Below are 21,217 nucleotides of genomic sequence, written 5' to 3'. Positions count from 1 at the left end.
TCAGTTTTGACGGTTACGAAATCTTCGAAGAAACCGAGATTATCAAAATGAATCCGGATTCCCCCCCCCCCCCCCCCCCCCCCCCCGACTGCGGCGTGCGTTATAGTCATATCGAAGTTTTGGCACGCGAAACCACAGAATTCGATTTTTTGGTTCATTTAACGGTTCCGCAATGATCATTAAAATTTGCCTGCAAAAGCCCTGTGTTTACTCGGCCTGGAGGACATTAGGCCTCCTCGTGGCGTTTACTGCTATAGGCAGGCGTTGGTCACAAAACTTCCTTTCACTTCAGTTTTTATTCTCGTAAAAACTACAGTGCAGTGCAAAACGTAGATATATATAAACGAAGATTCCTACACATTCTTTTGTCATTAATAAAGGTCTCCCTCCCTCTCTCTCTCTCTCTCTCTCTCTCTCGTAGTGAAGACCACTGAGTCAAGACTCAGAGCGCGAGAGCTCCCGTTAGTACATCACTCATAGGTAGACGACTGTCTATCCACACGACATCGTGGGGTTCTGCGGGAAATAGTTATCCGTACGAGGCGAAGGCTGCGCCTAGAGCGGGTCGCGTAAACGGCGCGCGAACATGTTAGGTTCACTTAGCATCCCGTCCCCGCGGTGTGCCAGTCTACCGACACAAGGGCTTCAATGACCCTAGCCGCGCCAGAAACGGCTATGCAGCCTCGCCAGTATACGCTTCGGTAACGTCTCAGTGTTCGTCGGCGTTGCGGTCGGTAAGTGTTCTCGCCACTTCGTGACTGAGTTCGGCACGCTATGCAAACGCGGCTGTTCACATCTGCGCTAAGAAATGGCGTGGCCGTCGCATTTTACATATAGCCACTTCTGGTTGAACCGCGCGACGTCGTACAAATGGGCAGTCTAGAAAAATTCTACGTGGTGAGCGAAGTCATTTTATTCAGAAACATATATATACAAAGTGCATTAACCACAATGACTTGGATAAATATAGCCTTAAAGTATACAGCCAGGAACTATGTATAGACTCAATGGCAGAAAATTTAATTGCAAATTCGAAAAGTAGGATAGCGAATTCTTTCGCAATGGATAAATGCAATATTTTGTCACACCCGAAGGAAATGAACTCCGTGTTTGTACAGATAAAAGAAATGTGTGGTTAACTTGGTGCAATTGGCTGGGATGTGCAACCTTGGGATGCGGAAACGAAATGGCAAATTTACAACGAAAAATTCAGATAATAAAATTATGACAAAGTATTCGTAAATCTCTTGGACAATTAAAGTTCTGGGTGTAAGATGATGAACTTGACTCTTCGTGTGAATGCAAATAGAGATGTATATTTATTTTGTTTTGCTGCATTATATTTTTTAATCGTTGTTAATTTATGGCCATGCTTAAAAGGTCTGCTAGACCAAATTTTACCTCGGACAAAACTATTTCCGTATTAACATGTTTGCTAAATGCCGGAGTTATTTCCCTAGACAACCGTATAATTGATTCGAAAGAAATTTGTTGAAATGAAGTAGAAATTGGTAGTTATGCTGTTTGCAGCATAACATTGATTCGAGGTGTGAAGACTTTTAATAAAAAGTGCTGAAGTATGGTAGGAAACAAAACTCAAGGAGACATATTTACAAATCCACAACTCTGCACTAAATACACATATCGCACTGCTCCACACTTTATTTGAAGGAACATCAAAAGCGGACAGATTTGTTACATAGGTTTGCAGTTTACGTGAAGTTGTTGCCATGCTTATGATGGTTTTTAAAAATCTCTACCGGCAATTAGTGGTATATACTGTAGAGTGTTGCACAATACAGTGATTTTGTTCATCTTAGACGTCTGAAATGGGCTCAGTTGTCAGAACTCTGATATATTTTTATTGATGATTTGGAGCGCTAAATCTAATAGTGCAGATCTATGATTTTTTTTTATTTTGCAGTATTCAAAATTTTTCGTATAAACAATAACCCAGATGAAATTTCACTCCAAGCAGTCAATATGTATGCGTCTAACACATAAATGCAACAAACCTCATCAAAATACACGTAGTGTTTACCGAGAAAAAAGATTTCTCCGTCCCCATGTACAGGGAACCCTCGTTATAACGAACGCGCCGTGGTTGCTCACTGGCTATGGTGTTGGCCTGCCAAGCACGAGGTCGCGGGATTGAGTCCCGGTCACGGCGGCCGCATTTCGATGGGGACGAAATGCGAAAACACCCATGTACTTAGATTTAGGAGCACGTTAAGGAAACCCAGGCGGTCGACATTTCCGGAGTCCTCCACTACGGCGTGCCGCATAATCTGAAAGTGGTTTCGGCACGCAAAACTCCATAATTTAATTTTTTGTTATAACGAAACCGGATATAACGAAATAATGCACCTGACGATCGAAGCACGTAAAATTTTTATTCAAATCATTATAGAGACTCCTGGCACAGTCCATGCAATAAGGTAAATAACGAAGTAACTCTGGCTCTCCCTTCAACTTCGTTATATCGAGGTTTTACTGTATTTAGATTGAGGCGCTTGAGGTAAAGCTTCCCTTTAACGCATCTAACGACGCACAGTGTCGAGAAGGGTGATAAAGCACACATTTGAAAGTGAAGGCACGTATCGTTCTTGCGATGTTTCATCGTGAGCGACACTGTTGGTAAGGACATGAAGGTGCGAACACAGTGAATGTGAGGAAACTATGAGAGTGCTCATGGCGAACGCGTTCCGCTTGTGTCCGCAGTATCAGCTGCACGAAGCGTCTGCGGCGAGGTACGCCTTGTGTTCGGCGTGCTTTCGAGCCGCGGCGGCTCTCAGCAGTCGCGATCGTCTCCTGTGGTGCTTGAACCACAGCGCCGTGCAGGTGGCTGCTAGGCCTAACGTGGCGGTCGCAACGATGCAAACGATGACGGCGATCGTAGTCATCATGGGAGGCACCCTGGTCGTGCTTTCGGCCGTCGAGGCGCGCTCTGCACAGAATGTCCAGTGAAGATTAGTGAATTGGCGCAGCCGGTTATGATTTCCGAGCACTGTGGCAAGAAAAACAGGCAATGGGAACTGTAGTTGGCACTAGCCAAAATCACTTGCTTGTTTTGTTTCACATTACTCACGTCATAACGAGCAATATAGGTTTTCAGGATTCTCGCATGATCTTCACGACCGAACTCGACGGTGTCACTCCTCAAAAATGTTTTATAGGGAATTGACAAATGGACAATTAGAACTGGCGCCACCACTAGGACGCTGCAATCACTGCGAAAAACTTTAGGCTTTTATGATTATCTGTTAAACTTCTCGAGCGAATTCAACGGCCAGACGTCTTAGAGATTATGTTCTATCTACAACTTGTACTGCAATGCTACGTCGACTATTGCCTTTTATTACCGTAACACATTATGCCTCTCCCAGCGCAAGATAAATAACCGGATGCCTGTAGTTCTAAAGATTCGAACGCACGCAGGAACTTTTTAACACAAGCACTGCCCATTAGTGAATGCTATCACAATAGAGGGAGTTATGTTTTTCAAACGTTGCCTTACAACTTCCCGAGGTAACTAAATGTGTGCATATATAATATGTGTGCTATAATGGTTGAGGACATTTCTCTTTTTTTTAACAATCGTTGACTGTACTGTTAACTGTCTTTTTGTGCAGCAAATGTTCTATTGCGCATTTACTAATTTACTAAGTGCTGCTTAAACTGTTATTATTGCCCTTAGTGATTTGCATTCTTCGCTCTGTGCTAAAATTCCCCACTGTGGCATTACCAACATCCCCACAGGCGATGACTGCCGCTGTGATCACCGAACCCGAGTGTAGGGTAGCAAAATAGATTTCATTTTTACATCGAATCTGTCTATGGCTAGAATCTGGCCAAATTTTTTTAATACGTGGCCCGATCCCAAAGATAGTGCAATGCCGGGCCAACCGTCAGTGGAGGTAAAGCAGGTTTTAAGCACTCCCCATACGTGGGCCGATCCCCGAGATAGTACAATGTCGGGTCGACCCGGGGTGGAGGTGTAGTTCACCATTAAGGTGCCCACATACACAGCTTCCCTGGTCGTCCTCGCTCATAGAGTGGAAGGGCAGGTAGTTTTTTTTTTTGTTGAAGATCAACTCGCTGCCATTATTCGTTCTTCTGTCTGTCTCACGTTGTCACCCTCTTTTTTTTCGCGCCAGTACTCCATAATTGAATTTTTATCTGTTCCCACAAAATATTTTTGTTAGGCAAATGATTAATTGATCTCGCATACCTTCCCGTTCTCTGACAGTCTGGGCAGGCGCCAGGGTCCTGACGTAAGTGGCGAACACGTTCGCTTCCGGTTCTAGCCGCGCCACCACCAGGTAGTCCGTGGCCGGTTTGAGACCCGTCAGGAACTGCGGCTCACCGCCGGCGCCGGTTGCGCTGCCAGACTGGGTCGCGACCCAGAAGCCCCGCACCGACCGGTTACCCGCCGTCGCATCGAACAGCTCGATGCGCAACCGGGCCTTCGCCGCTCCGTGGTCGTCGCCGCCGCTCCTGGCATGACCGCGTCGGCGCGACGCACACGTGACTGAGAATGACGTATCCGTGTAGTTACCCACCACGCATTCAAGGCTGGACGCTCGCTCGCCTGCGACATGGGTAGATGCAACGGTAGATTGCTTATCAGAACGGCACGCAAAAATCTTTATCACTGTGGGATGCTTTCTTTTTTGCACCAGAAATGGGGCTGAGCTTAACTCGTGACACCTCACTCGACACTATAATCCCCAACAAGGAAGTGCGAAGCTATATATTACGTAAGTACTAAGCGGCTGTATAATATTGTTCTTTTTCAATATTCTGTTCTCGTTTTTCTGCAAATGCAGTCGCAGGCATGAAAGCAGCCAGAAAAGTAGAAAAATAGTCCTGTGGTCGTAGGAAAGCTATCTCGAACTTTGCTGCACAAAGAGCGCGGGGTCACTAACGCAGGTGAGATATCACGACTTTCGCGACATTTTTGCGTATTTCCGCGAGTGAAACAGCTCCTAGAACCTACTGCGTGCTTGTTCGTCCCCAATGATTGCAGTGCCATTGTTCGTCATTGCTAAGGAATCACCCAATGTTGAGGCGAAGTTTTGAAATGCTAAAACATCGCGTGAGGTAATGGTGTGCCAGCTTCAACGGTCCGTCATTGTTAAGGGCCTGTCCTTATACGGCACTTTCACTGCGTTATCAAGCCATCACCCATAGCCAGAATTCTGTCACTCGAACTGAAGTATCTACTGATCTAGCTTTGTTTGTTGAAAACAAACATTGGCAAATTGTTTGGGGAGTGCTACGCATACTGTTGTGGACTAGGACAGGATGATGCTGATGATGACGACATCTTCCATGTTGTACCAAGAAGGACACTTTTAGTCTCTATTTTGCCACAACATGGAGGATACCATCACCATGTCATCATGATGTTGTCATCATTGGCACCATGCTATCCTATGTCCACAGCAGTACGCGTGGCACTCACCAAACCGTGTTCTTGCATACACTTGCTTTATTTTGCCCACTCCTATAATCCCAGCTGATATTCTGTTTTCATATCGCCGCTTAATAACCTGCCGTTCTCGCCTGCACTGGCCATTTGCTTGGCGTCCATTCTGTCGTGCTATTAAACCACTGGCTAGCTCTTCTGAACATTATATGACTTGCCGAACTTCTGTAAATTTAAAATCAACTACTCCAGTTTGCTTTCCAATCCACACCAATCATAGCGCTACCCTTATCCATGTGTCGGAGCGTGAGCTTTACCTGCCGAAGCTTTTTTTTTTCTGCCCCCCATGTTACAGCTCCGTAGGCTAGATAATTCTATTTCTTCAGGTACAGTAATTTCAGCTGTAGACGTTATCTGCAAGATAAACAAATGAAAGCGAATATCTGATTAATTAACTAGTTGTGGTTAATTAACATTTACGCTTATTATATTACGCTGCGTATTGCAATTTAGAAGTTGCATCTGGTGACTTTTAAAGACATATCCACTTCGAACTGATCCTGAGGATGTTAATAGTTACGACATGTGCAGGTTTGGAACGAAATGCATTGGTGTTCCAGTAACTTTCGAGCTTTAACGCATAAAAACGCGTTTGGGCAAAAAATTAAACCAAACAATAGCGTATTTTTACTGCACATGAGTGCGCTTATCTCGAAACTGGTGCTAGTTTCGAAATTCGTTCCAAGGGATGTGCCTTGCGAAATCGCCGGCTTCGATTCGCGTATTGCAATCTGTGCGTCAAAGCAGTTAGTTTAAAATTTATTTAGCGAAACTTTGTTATTCAACCAATTATGCGTATTTATTTTCAGTGTAAATAATCTATACCTCTTTCAGAATTCCAGCTCAATGAGTAGATTTGTGCTAAATGCAACGGGTGATTTCTTAAAGATTCTGTGAACTTGAAATAAAACATCCGGTGTATTGTTCCACAGCTTTTGGGATCCGGACAATGACTATCAATTTCAAATTCCTATTCTCGTACCAGCCTATTAACATTACCTTACCAGTTCAGATGTTTTTTTTTTTTCATGCCTGTTATAGATTTGTCGGTTAACGTCCTCATTCATCTGTTGCAATGCGCTTAGAGTGCTGTTCAGCACTACAATGTCATCTTCCACTCGCAGGTAGCTGAGGTGTTGCCCTTTGAGCATCGCACCCAATCCTTCCCAGTCTATCAGGTTAAATACATATCTTTAGGCATGCAGTGACTAGCAGCTGAGAGACTGCCTCCTTGCCCGACACATGATGCCTAATTGGCAAACATCGAAGATGTTGAGTAGAGATTGATTCGATTCAATCGAACAAAATCTTACGCCTTAACTGGAACCGGTGTCTGCAAGGCTCTCGCTGCGTTCCCACGCTATTCCTCGCCCAGCAGAGGAGCGTCGTGTGAAACAAGTGTGGGTCGACGAGCACTTCGAGTCGGTTCGAGTCCTGCACTTCCGGTGGCCGGTCTTCGAAGTCCGCCTGCTCGGCTCCGGTGGCGCCCTCTCTCCGCGTCACGTGACGCCTCTTCCCTGTGTCGTCCTCGGCGATCCAGAAGAAGCGCAGTCCTTCGCTGGGATCCGCGCTCACGTCGCAGGTCACGTTCAGTGGCTCGTTGAGCCGCGCCGATAGGAGCGTTTCGCGTCGTACGCCGCACCGTGGCGCGTCTGCAGTGAGACACAGTCAGTGAAAGATGTTAGGCTTAAAAATGCGTTGAACTTGGCTGGTTGATCCGCATTCGCTTTTCATATCGCAGCGCAAACTAAACTACAAGGACACAAAAACGACAAACAAGCAAGCATTGGCTGACAACCGCTCGTTTACATTCTTTCTTTTTTTCTTTTTCGAGGAAACAACCTTTATACAAGGACAGTCATCTGCTTTAGGCAGGCTCCACGCCCCTTTACAGCTGCACACCACGAACAATAACCACCTGCGTTCGAAATGCATTATTTCGCTATCTAGTAGTATCATGGACATCAGGCTTACGCATTTATGATAATGTTTATTTACACATAAGCTTCCGTAGTATCTTGGGACTTGTCATCACTGTCCCGAAGCAAAGCTGTGGAATCGCATGGAACAAAGGTTCGAACGCAAAGTTCCTGCAACGTGCTTTGGCCTTGAAAAACCACAAATGTGCACATTCGGTAAAGGCACTCCCTTGACACGAAGCGCTTGTGCGGGTGTTGCACTTAACTTTTCTAGATCGCTTGGGCGCACTGTACGCATGTAGGTGGAGCAGAGGCCGCATGAGGCAGGCATTCTTTTGCGAAAATTGACCTGGACACCCATTATCACAGTACTTGTCTTAGGTCGCAGCCTTTTCCCACTGGCCAGTGCTGGGGTGCGTGCCACACGCGAGTAAGTGTTTTTATTTGACGTTAAAAAATACAAGGCCCGATACAAAAGCGAAATACTTCACTTGAAGAAGTTAGAGTCCCTCCTACAAGGCAGTTCTGCATGTAGCTAGTTGTATAAACAGTAAATTCTGGCCAGTAAGGTTTAAGTGGACGAAAACTAAATTGCTAAAATGAAAGAGAAAAAAAATGAAACTTAAAACTTCCATGGGCAAATTACGCCTTCGATATTCTTCGGGCCAACTAAGCGAAAGGGTCAAATTGTTCATATACCTGATACAGCAAACACAGCAAGATCGTATCAGCACGACATAACAAAAACGTTTTTCGTTTTGTGTTGCTTTGTCAGTTTCCATGTGAAGCGCGTGAAGCGCCGCTTAGCGATGCCGGTAAAAAGTGACGAATCACTCGGTAACCAAACATCATTCGAGACAACGGGCGCGATGAATGAGGCAGATGCCTTGGCAATGGCCCACAGCGAACCTTAGTTTACGCGAGAGTGAATACCAGCCCCGAGGTTTTAAGCATGCGGGCTCAAAACCTCTGCGCACTCACGTCTGACGCGGACCTCCAGCGGGGCGCTCTCCACGCTCTCTCCGTCATCAGTGTTGGCCGTGCAGGTGTACCTTCCGGTCTGGTCGACGGTCACCCCTCGGATGACCAGGTAGCGCGAGGTGACCAGAGCGTCCGACGACCCTTCGCCGCTGGCGAACCCCTTGATTTCTGTCCCGTCGCGACGCCAGGTGACCTCTGTGACCTTGGAGGCAGCAAGCACCGAGCACTCCATGTACACGTCCGCACCTTCGACGATGCGGCTCGCGTTGAGGCCCGCACCAAGCCTAATACTCACCTCCGTCTTGTCTGCATTACATTTCGTTTGGTCAGTGGAAGTACGTTGGTTGATGCAATCTCGTTGGGTGATTGATATATATATATAGCATTGAATTTCGAAGCGATACCAGCAAACTGGTAATGTACCACTTCTTCGGAAGAATCGCAGGTGCAACAAAAAAGAAACACGAGAAAGTGTAAACGTGAAGGAGGGCGATGTCCGTTTTTCTCGATGTCCCATGCTAGTCGGAAATAAGTATGGAATTATGTAAGTTCGAAATTATGGCTCGCCCTCATAGCTCAGCGAATGTGGTGATGCGCTGATGAGCGTGAACTCGCAGATTCCATCCCGCTCGCGCCGGTCGCATTTCGATGGGAGCGGGATGACAAAACGCTCGCATGCCGAGCTTTCGGTGCATGTCAAGGAACCCCACATGATCATAATTAATCTGGTTTTCCTCAGTACAGTCTCAATTTCGTAGTTTTGCTCTCTCTCCTCCGTTCCCCAGTGTAAAGTAGGAAAGCGAGTTCTCCCTTAACCTTCCTGACTTTTCCCATTCTTCTCTCTCTCTCTGCACGTAATATTCCAGTCCAGAATTTATAGAATATAAAATGATGTGGTTTATTGTCCCAGACGTGGCGGATGGGAATTGGAAATTTTCGCCCACCTAGGACCTTTTGAATGCAAATCTCAATCTAAGTGCACCAGCCAATGTTCCTGCCAGTCAATCGTGGTGATGGCGTAGACGGTTGCCTATGGTGTCCCTGACGAGGCCCAAGAGAAAATATCAGTGGAACAGACTCTTTATCTTGTACCGGTAAGGTTTCTTTCCTTTCTGTGAGAGCAATTATGCAAAACAGCAAGAAAAAAGAAGGTTCTCATGCGTTGTGGTTGAAGAAAGTGGCACAAGGTGGTGCCTTCAGTGTTGCTACTTCTAGTCCCAAAACGCCTCAGCACATCGTAGTGGAATGTTAAGGTATTCTTCAAACAAGACCCGTAGGGGACGTCCACCTTCTCGAAGAGATGCGATTCAAAGTTGATGGAAGCATTAACTGTTCGTCAGTCGAGATAAGCAAAAGACGTTTAGAGTATTGGCACAAGAGAAAAATTAGGAACGAGATTGATAGAATTCGTATCGTTACAAGCATATAGAGAACTTTGCAATGTATAGATGGAGGTTTTAGAGAAGAAAGGAAGGATGATGGCGAGATAGACAAAGTGATATATTTCTATGCATGGATGCATAATACGCCTTAGCTTGAGCACTCTTTCGCAGGGGATTCCAATACATATCATAATTTTCATCACCACCATACTGCTGCCGCCTACGTCTCCGACATTTCGGGGCTTGGTAAACCGCTATACACGCGTTCGCAGCAGTGCTCCTTCTCTCTGATGGCGCGTTAATTTGAGCGCTTTTTCACGTATATTCAGGACACTGCTGTGTTCCAAGAGACCTTTCCCTTGGGCGTTCCACTTACGCGACATGTCCACTTTGAGGAAACGGCTGAGCACGCCTCGGCTCTCGGGCAGGTTGCCGTTGATGGCGCGGCACTCGAGCAGCCTGCCCGACTGGGCCGACGCCGGCAGCAGAAGCATGCTCGTGGTCACGTTGCCCTCGGTCACGCTTCGGCTGAAAGCCGGGTCTACTGCCGTGCCGTCCATAAACCACGTGACGTTTGCCGCCGGTCGGCTACCAGTGGCTTCGCACTCGAAGCTCCTGGGCTTCGCGGGGAAGCGTTGGGAAGGCGAACCAAACGACGCAGGCGCACCAGCGTCACTTTTTGCCACCTTGGCGTCCGAGGACAATGGAATGCTGGAGCCGATGGCCGTATCCGCTGCGGCGGTTTTATTCGGTGGCTCGCGCTGTATAGCTGTGCCGGGCAGGCCGATCCACCCTGAAGGGGCGTCAGTCTGCTGCGCGGGCCAGCTCCAGATGGTAACTGCCGTTGGTGCCACTGCAGAGGAGACAAAAGCGGATTGCAACTGATGTTAGTGCCACCCATCTGCCCACACCGTCAGCGTCATTAACTGTACTACGAAGTGCAGCGTGATCCACGTCAAAGAGAACACCCATTAAATATTTGACTGCAAGTTACAGCGGGATTATAACAAGAAGGTATGGTGCCTATGTTTATTTCATAGATATAACAGCCTAACGAGTTTTAAATTATTTTTTCCTCTCGACAAAGTAGTTTAGTGTCATTGCGTTTATTTCCGGCTATTTGAACTATCTATCTATCTATCTATATCTATCTATCTATATCTATCTATATCTATATCTATATCTATCTATATCTATATCTATCTATCTATATCTATCTATATCTATATCCATCTATATCTATATCTATCTATATCTATATCTATCTATATCTATATCTATCTATCTCTATATCTATCTATATCTATATCTATCTATCTCTATCTATCTTAGATAGATATATAGATATAGATAGATAGATAGATAGATAGATATAGATAGATATAGATAGATAGATAGATATAGATAGATAGATAGATATAGATAGATAGATATAGATAGATAGATATAGATAGATAGATATAGATAGATATAGATAGATAGATATAGATAGATAGACGATTTTTTTGTTGTTGTGCAGTACATCAAAAAGACGCTTCTCCATCTCACAGCCGACACAGCAGCACTCGCCAAGTAGCGCAGCCAATGCGTTAAACCAGCTCATTCACCCATGCGAGCTCAGTGCAATTGCGCAGAGGCTCTGCCACTGTTCTCGCGTCGACGAACAACGCCAGACAATGCAGTGTTCTTTAGGCAAACTGGACGACTGGCCTTTTAACGAAGCAGATCTCGGCAGCGTGCTCTCACAGCACATCAACCAAGAAAGCCACGCAGCCTGTTCTACAATATTTGAAGGCAAACAGGCTTGAGTGCCGAGCACGCCCGTAATTACAGTGCACATGCATAATTAGAGCCCTTGAACCTTTATAAATGCGCAAGGATGTGAGTTGAGGACAGCAAAGTACCCTGAGGTGTGCAAATCTGTTTACAGTGTAGGACAAGACAGGCCAAAGTAGTTGTAATCTCTGTTTTTCCTTTTCCCTCTCTCCTTACATCAAATAGTCATCATCAGCCTATATGTCTTCTGCAGGAGGAAGGCAGCTCCCAGCACTATACAATTAACCCTGCCTTATACAATCACAGCGTTGAAGTAATGGAATGTAAATATTACAAAAACGCAGGTTTACTTCTTTTCGCACTCTCAGACAGTTCAGGCAATGCACATCTCGAAAAATAATAACGCGTGTAAAAGTTGGAAGACCACGTTGGGCTCGGGGGGAAGTGAGGGAGGGACTGCATCACCGAGAAATGTGAAATTTCTTCTGGCGCTGGTATGCAGGCTTGGTATTTGGAGGGGCACTGCATCTTGTCCCTGCAGTTTCAACCTGGATCTTGACGCTGCCGACTATTATCTTTCTTTTTACCGAAGTTATCTTTCCCGAAGTCCCCCGTAGACCTCCCTTTCACGAAAACTACGTCAAAGCTCGACATGATTTAGTGCTGGAACGCATACACGTGTCCAGTCGGCCTATGGGCGTTAAGCCATCTATGCTGTACCGCTACACATATGCAGGTTACCGGCTGTGTTCCGTATGGAACCGCGTAATGGAGCAACAAACGCTGCCTAAATAGCCTCACTGGAACCAGTGCACGCGTTGAATCGCATCATTACTTTAATAGATCGACTTCAGTTGGCTTGTTTACGTACTTGGATGGGTTGTATCAGCACCTGACGCCAACAAGCGCCTTGGGACGGACGTGGTCTTGCACGTGGTCTCGTGCGAGAGCTCTGCAGGCGCGTGAATGTTTACGGCCTATGGTGGGTGGCGGTGCTGCGTGGCGTCTCTCCACCGCCAAATATTTTCTCTCTTCCTAAGGCATCCCCTGAAAATCTACTCTTCTTTCACGGGTATGCCATGGTAAAACTTCATTCTGCTCCTTTGGAACGCGCGTCAGCATGCAGCGGGCCACTACCACGTCAATATATTATTTTTTTTCAATTTCACATACAGTTGAACGCCTTTATAAAGAAGTGCTTGGGCGATCTCCGAAACGATTCGTTATAAAAGGTCACTTCGTTGTAAAGGTAACACAGCGCACCGCTCACAATAGCACCGGGACATAATTATACCTTCATTGTGCAAGTCATTTCGTCGTAGAGGTGTTCGCTGCAAAGGCGATTGACTGCATTCGAAAGTGTATTTGTGACTACCTTCAGTGTTCCCATGGCAGTCAGAGGCATAGTGTGCTTCAGAAGCCAAGTAGTCTTAAATTCTTCGTTCAGTCCAATAGGGGTTTCCAAACTTTTGCATACATTACCTTATCCTAATTGTATTTATTTATTTATTTGACGTTTCGGCCGGAGGACCAGTGTTTATCATGACGCACTCTTGATAAAGGCTGGTTCTCTGGCTCAAAAGTCAACGTAAAATGCGTCTCAATCGACCATGCTCTCCTTGTTTAAATACGGTGCGCAGTAAACAATGACCATATATACGCACAAACGAAAATACTGGGTATCTTGATGGGGTGCTAAACTTTGTATTAGGTTCGGATCTACTAACCGTTATCAGGGACGTCAACAGCTACGCGCCTAAGCAAATGCTCGAACGAGAACTGAACATTACCGTGCCTCGGATCACTCGAGAATCGCTTGGGTCCACACGTATGCAACGTCCGGCGCTACCGACGCGAACAACGATTATTGATGTTCTTGGGCAAGTCTGTGCCGCTCTTTTTCTAACAGCCCCACCCGGTGCCAGAACAGCTCCCTCACGTACGCTTAGCAGCCTCGTCAAATATTTACCCTTCCCGACGCCATCAGCCACACCGTATCCACGCGGATGGCCGTTCTCGACGTTTCCCGCGTCGCGCACGAAGAAACCACGAAGAATGAGCTTTGCGGAGCAGGACACGCCTGTGAATATCCAAGCACGGGCGCCGGACGTATAATGTGGCAGCTAAACCACTCCTAGGTGCGTGTTCAAATGTCTTTTCCTGTTATATATATTCCCGTTTCGTTGATAGATAGATACGTGATGTACTGGGCGCGTTTCCCTGCGTCGAGGCCGTAGTGTGAATTGCGGTCTCAGACGCCAATTCGCAAGAAAGGAGAATCTGTGCTTCAGAAAGCGACTCACCCTCCGAAGTAGCGTGGCGACCGCTGGAAAATTCGGGAACCGCAGCAGCACCAGCGCACTTTTGTGGTTGTCGTTGCCGGTCGATAGGGAGTCGCTTCGCGACAACGACCTCCCAGAAGTGGTGAACCGGGGGCGCGACTCGAATACGCCATGTTCTAAGGAAAGTGTGACGTTGCGAGGATGCCTCCAACTATAGGACGCTAATTGCGAGGCGGCTCGACGGGTCGAAGTGTGTAATGCGCAGGGAATTTAAAAGATGAGGTCTTTCAGCGGCGACACTTTACGACAGCTTCTAACGCGCTGTTTTCTTAACAATTGCCAAAGTCCCGGGAAAGTGTAGTACGCATCTCGTACGCTCGCGAATGTCCGCGAGAAGGACAAACTGGTCCTTCCACGCTCAGCGTAGCAGTGGAAAAAATATATATATTACAGCAGGCCCTTTAAAACCATGCGAAGGTAGAGGCAAGGTTAGCTGAACAGGCGATTTTTCTGTTTGATAATTTCATTAGTATAATCTCGGAAATAAACATTTATGGACGCTGACGCATAGGGACTTCCCTGTGATTGATTTAGTGGCGTTGCTTCTTACGTAAAAAGATAGATTATATTGTGCGACCGACTGTAGCTCTGTGACAGAGAGCACTGCGTGCAGTTGTAGATCTCTTTGTGACTTTGTAGGTCACTGTGTGGCGCGTTGTGTGTTGAAGAATCTGGCAGAGATGTTCTCAAATTAGTCCTTCTCTATTCTTTTCGTGCCATCTTCTGTGAACCCGTTTCCTTGCCCCCAACTATATAGCATAGCCAGTGGCAGATACTCTCTGGTCAAGCAACTTGTCATTTATTTTTATCTCTCTCTCTCATCCCTTTTCAAAATATAAAAAAAGAAAGCTATTTCTCATGCAGTGCAATACAGAGGGCTGGCTGACAAATCTTCATTTACATCTTGTTTATGTGTCATTTTGTATCATATTTCACGCCACACGTTTGTGTCAAGTTCAAATGTGTGATGGAGGCCTAGCTGTTTGAAGGACGCACCTTTTCTTGGTTTTTATGTTGTCTAATTTTGTGCTCTATAGTTTCTCTGCGCATGTAGAAGCACGCGCACTTTTTTCACTTTGTCCCCGTCTTTCAGAAATATACCTTCAGTGACAGTAAGCGCTCGCGGTGCGTTCTCTCCCTTCGCTCTTTGTCTGGTTTCAGAGTTAAATGTTCGGCGTGAATCAACACTAAGGTTCTCAGTCCATCCTCCTTATCAACAAATAGGCGGGTGAGTTTGCTAAACGTAATGACAGCTTTCACGCGCCTAATAAGCGGAGACAGAAGAATAGAACAAGAGTGACTGACATACACAAAGCTCAAGAGTCTGGCTGATTGATGAGATTGCATCGTTTCCCATTACTCACTGTATAGATCGAGAAGCACCGTGGCCGATCCGGGTAGCGAGACGTTGCTCGCGGCGACGCAGGTGATGTTCGAGTGCAGATCGCGGCGACTCAGGGGGCCCACGGTGACTAGGTTCTTCCAGCCACCGTCGGATGTCGCCACTGTTCCGCGGGCCGTCCTCAACTGCGTGCCGTTCTGGTACCACGTGAGCGTGACGTCGTGGTCACCTGAAAAAATCACGTGACGTCGTGATCGGACTTCGCTGTATACGTTGGACGAAAGCAACGTTCATCATTTGTAGAAGAAAACGGCCTTGTGAAGGTCGAGATGTATAAAAAAAGTACAGCCTACACTGGCATCTCAGTAGCTAAAGCGATGTCACCACAAAGTCTTGGCTTCGATACGCGGCCACGGCAGGCGCGTTTAGATGGCGGCGAAATGCCAAAAGATACATGTACTTGAATTTAGGTGCACGTTACCAAAGCACAGGTGGTCAAAACTATTGCGCCGCACCTCAACTACGCCATCTCCCGTAGAGCGTTGCGTCAACTTGCTATGTTAAGCCCCAGATTTGGGTCAGTCAGTTAACCATATAGGGAACAGGATAGCACAAGGGAAGCTCATGCGTTGGTTCCTCAGAGCAAGATTGAAGCATGCCCTACACGTGTTGTCCTCGTTTGCGTGCTAACACTACTGCGGTTCCAAAAACTCATGACTGCTTTCAAGGATTCCAGCACTTGTTCTCAAGGTCGCATATTAATGCGTTACTGCGTGCTTACCGAGATCTGTAGTTTGTCCCAAGAGTGTATGTCCTCTTAATGTGCTACTTATTTTCAGACTGGAGGCCACCCGCTATTCAGTCGACTGTGCAAGACTGCTGGGGAACACCATTGCTTTAGTTTTCTCAGTAATTATTACTATAGCTCGCCCATTATTGCGTGTTAAGTACAAATAAGCAAAGGCCTGCCAAATCCAAAACAACGTTGAGGGGAAGAGAGCAGCAGTGTATAGGAACTTCATGAGAGCGCAGCTTCCCTAATAACAGATCACACGGTGAGAATGTGAGCGTAGACATGGTTAATAAAACTCTTAATTACTAGTGGGGTTGTGTAACAATGTCTACTCATGGGCCGTTTATTTTCGACACTGTAAAGTGCGTTCGATATGAGCGTACCTTTTTTTTTTAATCTTCACTTAGCGTTATAGTACGTGCAGGTTTCGTTCACAAAAAGCTCAGAACTATAAAGAACATCCACTATCTGTGAAACGGCCAGGATAGCTACTCGATATTATGCCACTTCTGTTATTTCTACAATTTTGTATTCTTATAATTTTTTCTCTCTTTATTTGTGGAGCTGAGACAAATCGAGATAACACTTATTTTCTAACGCATTCTCTCTGCACTAACCCACCAATAACGCTACAGAAAAAACTGGTAGGGGTAATCAATGCACGTCGAATTGCAGTACCGAGGAGTAAGATAACAACGAAGCTGCTTGGTGTCTTAACAAATGTCTTCATTGGAAGTCTGTCGCGTCTCTGTTGGCTTTTTGGTTTGCTCAATAGGCTTTCTGTTTAACTACACCCGAATGTAATACATGTCTTTTTTTTTGCCAGGTTCTAGGCAACCAAACGCTTACTCCACATTCCATCAACGAATAAATCGAACATGGATGGTCGCGTACTAAGGAAGGGTGCACGTCTGCAGGCTGTACCTACACGTTTCTATTTCGCAGGTCAGTCGCACGGCCTCTCCCTCGGCGTACGGTCCAGCCATGTCCTTGATCGTCGCGCCCCTGGCGTCTTTGATGAGAGGCGGGCATGCCTGCGCTGTTGAAAATGTCGAACCACACAAATTTCAGTAAATCAGTCAGCTTCAAACTATATATATATATATATATATATATATATATATATATATATATATATATATAGGGGTTTCTTCAAAGTTCAGCACGCAGGACCCGATGTCATATACGCAGGAAAGAGACCACGAACTGTTAAGAAGACTTATTTACTGAACGTTTTCGGCTGGTGGACCAGCCTTCGTCAAAGTACCAGGTACTCTGACGAAGGCTTGGTTCACCAGCCGAGAACGTTCAGTAAATAAGCCTTCCTAAAAGTTCGTCGCCTCGTTCCTGCGTGTGTGTATATATCTATATATATATATATAATATAATAAAGATTGGCCGGCTATGATGTTTACCGTTTGTGAACGTGCGAAATATTTGTCGAGTCATGTCTGTGGCTTGGCCACTGGACTAGTTATCTTGTCCTCTTAAAGAGGACAGAAAACAACTACGATAACAATAATGACGATGGCTACAGCAACAACACACGTTCTAAATACACGTTCCTTTCTCACTGAGACGACTACAGTTTATTTTTTTCTCAACGGAATAAGAAAGTATTAGGCTATTAAATACCTGTCGACTGTTTCTAAACCATAATTTACCTTGCAATCATGGCTGCCTTCTTTCATCGCCTTAGATTTGATCAACTTGGCTGGAGAAAAGCATAAGAGATCACAACTATAGGCGGAAGATGAATTAATACGTCGCCTAACGAAAACCGCAGCAAAACGGCTGTAGCAAGCAAGTTCCATATATAGCAAGCCACACTTTTGCACCATCGCGTAAAGTTCTAATGACATAAAACAGACAAACTCGAGTGACGGAGTTCCTCAATGCATGCCGTGCGAATGGCGCGAAGCTTCATTTTATTTCTGTGAAGACGGCACGCACTGCTTTGCCATAGTTCGCGGCAATGAGGGTCGGTATGTCTCTCGAGTATCCCGAACTGCATAATTACCCGGAAGACACATCTGTATAAAATGAGTTTCTGATTGGTCTCTGGTAGAATGCCTCCTTTGACGTGTACGAAAGTATTGTTTAAACTTTCTTGTTTTTTCTCTTTCAGTTCTCGCTCAATGACGGGAAGATTTGCATAACCTCTTGTCATATATTTTTACGTACTGTAGACTCTGACTAGTATATACAGCGGCCCGAAAACGCTGAGGCCGAGCACGCTGTAAGTGATGGAACGCATTACATCCGGGTCATTAGCAGTCCTTCATACGCGAGGGTTTTCGATTACCCGTGGAGTAGCAGCAGTATTGCTGCGTTAAGTATCTGATTGCGTTTTCATCTATCCGTTCAGCATTTTTGTATTGGTAAAGTACAGTCGTAATTTTCCAGGTTCGGTGATTGCTTCCGCTTGAGCGCAGTGTGATCAGTATTTCTGATGAAGAATTCAACAGTATCGAGCAGCCGCTGTAAAATTCTACGACATTACGATTGCGGGAATATTTTTCAAGATGGCGTCAGCACCCGCCTTAGGCTTGCACGCCAAAAATTCAATAGTGTAGCTAAAAAACTGATGAATGAATGACTGACTGAATGAATGAATGAATGAATCAATGAATGAATGAATCAATGAATGAATGAATCAATGAATGAATGAATGAACGGAGTCATTCACTAATTAGTTAATACCAACCTCTGTCGTTTTGTTGAGGAATTACTTAAAATATTCGCGTACGCACCCAGCACAATTTTCAATTAAAAGTAGGTATCTGTAGCATTTATGGCGTAATTTTAAAAGGTATATTATGGCACAACAGCCAAATGAACGCAGGATTTGCAGGAGAAAAAAATGAACGTTTGCGAAGCCAGGGCACATATCCGCGTACTCAAAGTGTGAAGCCCTAGCAATTATTGCGACATGCACAGTGATTCAATAAATCAGGTTTGTCACTTTTTGGCACCGCAAAAATTCGTGTATGTATTAGAGCCTGTGTCCCGGACCTTTTCGTGGCCGACTGCACGCGTCACATATGTTTCCTTCGCCTGTTTGTGGACACTTGTTACCATAGCAACACCGGACTACACTTAGGTTCAACTTATGACACTGGAATCGTATTACGTGGAGACAAGCGCTGCTCAATAATAGGCAGAAGTTACAAATGATCACACTGAAACAAATTAATTTACTTCCGCATGAAAGCACAGTTAATTATCGGTTATTTGCTCACCCGTAATGACAAAACGGCCAACTCGTAAGGAAAGACTCTGCAAGACAAATACGATAAACGCGGGCGTCAGTAAACAAATGAACCGATGAAGATAATAATGTGTTTTCCGCGTGGTATAACCATGACAATTTTTTCAATTAATCTCCCAGGACAATAAGCGCGCAATGAAGGGTCCGATATTCACATTATTGAAATCACGCTGTCGCAGCAGGTTCAACGAAGATGTGTTGTAAAACACAGGTTTAAAGCAGCAACAGGCCTTGTCGCTCAACTCTACGAATTTTAATTATTTTATCACCACGTTTAACTAGCGTGTCTTTTCGAGGCTGAATCAAATACGAAAGGTAACCTCGAATAAAATTGTTCGACGGCATGGCGCCTCTTACAAACAGATACTTATCCGAACCCGGTGGCCTACCACCGCTACTACCCGGACCTTTACACGGATAGATGTAGATTCTGTGAAGAAAGGGCGGACCTACAACATATTGTTTGGGCTTGTCCTCGTACACCCATACAGAATAAAATAATTAAGACCAGAGAGCAGTGGGAGACCGCATTGCTCAGCTGTGCACCGAAAGACCAACTCAAGGCAATCCAGCAGGCCGAAGATGCCGCCAGGGCCCAAGGGCTCGAGGCCGTCATTTAGGTAGAGGCCTAGGTCTCAAATCTGCTGTGCACAAATAAAGTTTATTCCTCCTCCTCCTGGTATGGGAAAATCTTATTTACAATGGGTGGCAAATTTTTGTTCACGTTTTCCGTATAGACAAGTTTGCCTTTCGTGTGACGTTCCGGTACATCATAACATTGTATGGTTTTATGCATTTTATTTAGTGTTACTAAAGGAGGAAAATGTACATGGTTGTTTTTGTGGGATTATCCATTGATCAAGTATTTATCTGTTTTTATTAAGGGAATGAGACCTGTCGATTTTCATTTTTGATATAATGAGGCTCGTATTGTATGTGCTGTTTTACGGAACACTCGTATGCATAAATGCATTTTGGAAGGCCGTGCATCAAGTGGAAGAGGTGCACTGTCGAACGTGGCAGATAATCGTTTAAGTCAATTAGGTTTGGAGGTCTGCGTTCGTAGAGTGGATTGGTTGGCCTCGGTACTGGGGTAATTGGTAATTATTATACGGGAGCCTCTCAACAACTCTCAGCAATTTCTCGTGGCGAGAAATGAAGGTTCCATGCGAGGAACAAAAGTCACTCTACGTGAACTGAAAAACATTATAATAATAAAGTTAAAAAAGAACGTGATTCCCTATCCCAAGCTCGGTTTATAACTACAGTTTATATGGTTTAATTACTCCTGTGAATAATTCCACCTTAGCTGGCCAACTGCAAGAACGAGGCTTCGTTTGTTTCCTATGTACTTACCATATCTGTTGACCAAGCTATCAGTATGAGTGGGAGGGAATAAAAGACTGTTCCGATTTCAGAAGAGAAGGAAAGCCGTCTTATCGACAGATTTTTGTAATGCAACGTTACGCTCTCTGTGTCGCTCCGATTTTAGCATTAGTACTTTGGAAATTCAATATTACGCTCTGTCGTCATTACTGTGACAAAAATATGCGGTGAATGCAATGGTGTAGCCGTAAACGATCGATTAGTGACGTCTTAAGTCCGACGGCTCCATCTAACCTATGATAGACGTTGTTCTTCCATTGTTGGACTTGTGTTCCTTCACCGAATGTCGTTTTTGAATACGGAAGGCCTTATTGTTATTTGAATACGTCCCTCTCAGAATGCAACCACACCCTCGCCGAAGTCGCTCCATCGCGACGCCTGGTGCTCGACACGTCAACGTCAAATCCATGTATCTACAACCACGCACTCAGAACCGCAATGTCACAGCCGCGTACTCGCGACCGCAGATTCGCGGTGGCGAATTCGGAGTGGCTGCCGAAGCAGTAATATCACGGAGTCGGCTAACGACCAACG

At 45.4% G+C, this 21,217-nt stretch overlaps 1 protein-coding gene across 1 annotated transcript in view; it reads right to left on the bottom strand.

Moving 5' to 3' along the window:
- Positions 1 to 888: 888 nt before the first annotated feature.
- LOC126527516 (uncharacterized) overlaps positions 889 to 21,217 on the bottom strand; it is a 108,511-nt gene continuing 88,182 nt past the window's right edge. The window contains exons 3-9 of the mRNA XM_055068707.1: positions 16,955 to 17,065; positions 15,256 to 15,462; positions 10,150 to 10,626; positions 8,392 to 8,697; positions 6,805 to 7,143; positions 4,232 to 4,591; positions 889 to 2,947 (exon numbers count right to left, since the gene is read on the bottom strand). Coding sequence (XP_054924682.1) covers positions 2,724 to 2,947; positions 4,232 to 4,591; positions 6,805 to 7,143; positions 8,392 to 8,697; positions 10,150 to 10,626; positions 15,256 to 15,462; positions 16,955 to 17,065 — 2,024 coding nt within the window. The 3' untranslated portion in view covers positions 889 to 2,723. The remainder of the gene's footprint in view (positions 2,948 to 4,231; positions 4,592 to 6,804; positions 7,144 to 8,391; positions 8,698 to 10,149; positions 10,627 to 15,255; positions 15,463 to 16,954; positions 17,066 to 21,217) is intronic.

This window comes from Dermacentor andersoni, chromosome 9, assembly GCF_023375885.2.
Source record: "Dermacentor andersoni chromosome 9, qqDerAnde1_hic_scaffold, whole genome shotgun sequence".
Classification (NCBI taxonomy): domain Eukaryota; kingdom Metazoa; phylum Arthropoda; class Arachnida; order Ixodida; family Ixodidae; genus Dermacentor; species Dermacentor andersoni.
This window is presented reverse-complemented; position numbering and strand designations above follow the sequence as displayed.